Source organism: Prosopis cineraria, unplaced genomic scaffold (genome assembly GCF_029017545.1).
Source record: "Prosopis cineraria cultivar Desert tree isolate PC_DT_omini unplaced genomic scaffold, ASM2901754v1 PC5, whole genome shotgun sequence".
Taxonomy (NCBI): domain Eukaryota; kingdom Viridiplantae; phylum Streptophyta; class Magnoliopsida; order Fabales; family Fabaceae; genus Prosopis; species Prosopis cineraria.
This window is the reverse complement of record NW_026555336.1, coordinates 12,060,924-12,063,060: the sequence shown is the minus strand read 5'-3', so window position 1 is coordinate 12,063,060 and position 2,137 is coordinate 12,060,924. Positions and strand designations below refer to the sequence as shown.

The following is a 2,137-nucleotide window of genomic DNA, read 5'->3' as shown; positions in this document are numbered from 1 at the left end:
AACTTTAAGTCCGATTAAGAGAGGTAGAGGAAGGCCTAAGAGAACACTCTTGAAAGTTATAGAACGCGATCTCTTAATTAATAATATTCCTAAAAGCTTAATAAATGATAGAGCACAATGGCGTCTTGCAATCCATGTAGCTGACCTCATCTAATGGGATAAAGACTTGTTGTTGTTGTACTAAAAAGTTATCAATATATATATATATATATATTTCTTTTTAAATATTTAAAATAATCAATACAATCAGACACTTTTTACTTATGATGTCTCTTTCAAAAATTTAAAATTTGATACTTTTTAAGTGTTATATGATAAAATTATTAAAACATTTGATTAAATCAAGCCGTTATTATTGTACCACACGAGTTATGGTGTTAAAACACACAGGGGATCCAAATCGACCTGGAATCCAAATCCTGCAAAAGTTTCTTTTCCTTTTAAAAAAACCCGATTCTATGGGATCTTACGCAATTTACAATTCCAACCACAACTGGGCGGGACCCATATAAGGACATCTTCCTCCAATTTTTACGGAGATTTACTTGCACACACAAATACATACAAACTCAAACCAAACAACCACAACTTCCGGTACACAATAATGAAGTCCTACCGAGTGAAACATGGTTACAAAGTTCATACACATCCACACACATAATTTAAGAGTTTTTCTATGACAATCAATCTGCTCCTTTTATTTGTTTTTGTTTTTCCTCTTAATAAAGGCATCTATGTTTGATATTTAAAAGTAGTTCCACAAACAATCTGCAGGCAAGTTGTCAGAAGATGGGGGTGTGATTCTTGGAGGGGACAACAACATTCCTTCTGCCATGTCTAAGAGCAAACCAGGCGTGCCGAAAATAGCATCCTCGTCCACAAATTGATGAACCGTTCCAGACCAAGTTGACGAGATTGATGAGATGTTGCTGATGACGTCTTCATCAATGTAAGTATCATCAACATTAATATTATCAGTTCTATTGACAGATGAAGAAGAAGCATTAATGTGTTTATTGCAAGTGACGACACTGGAAATGGGTTCAGCGTTCACCAGCGAAGCCGACGCCGCCGCGGCCTGGCGGATATGTGGAGCGGAGGTGGAAACCGGCACCGGATACCTTTCGGCCAACTCAGGCCAGTTGAGAACAGCATCCTTGCCTTTCAAGGCTAACACCGCCACATCATAAGCGACCACTGCCATCTCCGGCGACGCGAACGTACCGGGCCATATAATAGACGGCTTTCGTGGCTCCCGGATCTCCGACACCCACTTTTCTCCACGGCACCGGATTCCATGGAGCAGAGGGTGCCTCTTGGAGCATGAAAGAAGACGTTTGTTTGAAGGTAAGAACTAATAGGGAGGAGAAGCACCATAAAAAGAGTGAAGAGAAGATAGGGATGAGAATGGTGTATAAATAATGGAATGCATGAGGGGTAAGAAACGGGATGTAAAAAAAAGTGTGGGGAATTTGCGGAGGAACTGATAGTAGTGACGCAACTGACAGTGTGTTCGCACTCAGAAATCTGGGTTCTAGCATTTGCGTTTTGGCCATCAGTCTCAAATGGTAACAACGCTAACAAATCAATCATCATTGAGTCGAGCTTGATGAGCTAACTTTTCAAGCGTTGTATTTTTCGAAGGCCAAGTTATAAAAAGAGCTTTTAGATCTGGCATTTATAAGCTTTGTAAAAACAAACTCGAGTTCAGGTTCAGATTAACCTTAAAGCCTTTATAATTTGTTTTATGTAACTTTATTTACATAATTTATTTAAAATTTTGAATTAATATATGAAAATAATGTAGTTTATTAAATATTTATTTTAGACAACGAGGATGAAATTAATAAGATAGTTGAAATGGCATTGCCTCCTTCAAGTAGACTTCCCTTGAAAGGGTCTAATGATTTACTTTTGAATGAAGATATTGATGATAATAAGGACTAAAGAATATTTATATTTTAAATAATTGATTAGTGTATTTTTGTAATTTATATAAAAATTAGTATAACTAAAAAATTTAATTAAACAAAAAACAAAAATATTTATAAGAGCTTAGGAATCTGGCTCTAAGCCTGTCAACAATGGTCGGACTTGAAAAAAGTATTAATTTTAAGATAAAAAATTTATTTACTTA

At 36.1% G+C, this 2,137-nt stretch overlaps 1 protein-coding gene across 1 annotated transcript; it reads right to left on the bottom strand.

Moving 5' to 3' along the window:
• Positions 1 to 745: 745 nt before the first annotated feature.
• On the bottom strand, positions 746 to 1,596 carry LOC129310751 (ethylene-responsive transcription factor ERF024-like). Its single transcript, XM_054952668.1, has 3 exons — positions 1,507 to 1,596; positions 1,033 to 1,354; positions 746 to 939 (listed from the first exon to the last, which is right to left on the bottom strand). The coding sequence occupies exons 1-3, from the start codon at positions 1,594 to 1,596 to the stop codon at positions 746 to 748; spliced, it is 606 nt and encodes a 201-aa protein (XP_054808643.1).
• Positions 1,597 to 2,137: the final 541 nt, after the last annotated feature.

Excerpts from the sequence above, each read along its gene's own strand:
- LOC129310751 (XM_054952668.1), bottom strand. The coding sequence starts at position 1,596 with ATGATGATTGATTTGTTAGCGTTGTTACCATTTGAGACTGATGGCCAA. Across the intron at positions 1,355-1,506 it reads TTTCTGAGTGCGAACACACT|TTCTTACCTTCAAACAAACG; the intron begins GTCAGTTGCGTC and ends CCTCCCTATTAG. Across the intron at positions 940-1,032 it reads GAACGCTGAACCCATTTCCA|ACGTCATCAGCAACATCTCA; the intron begins GTGTCGTCACTT and ends ACATTGATGAAG.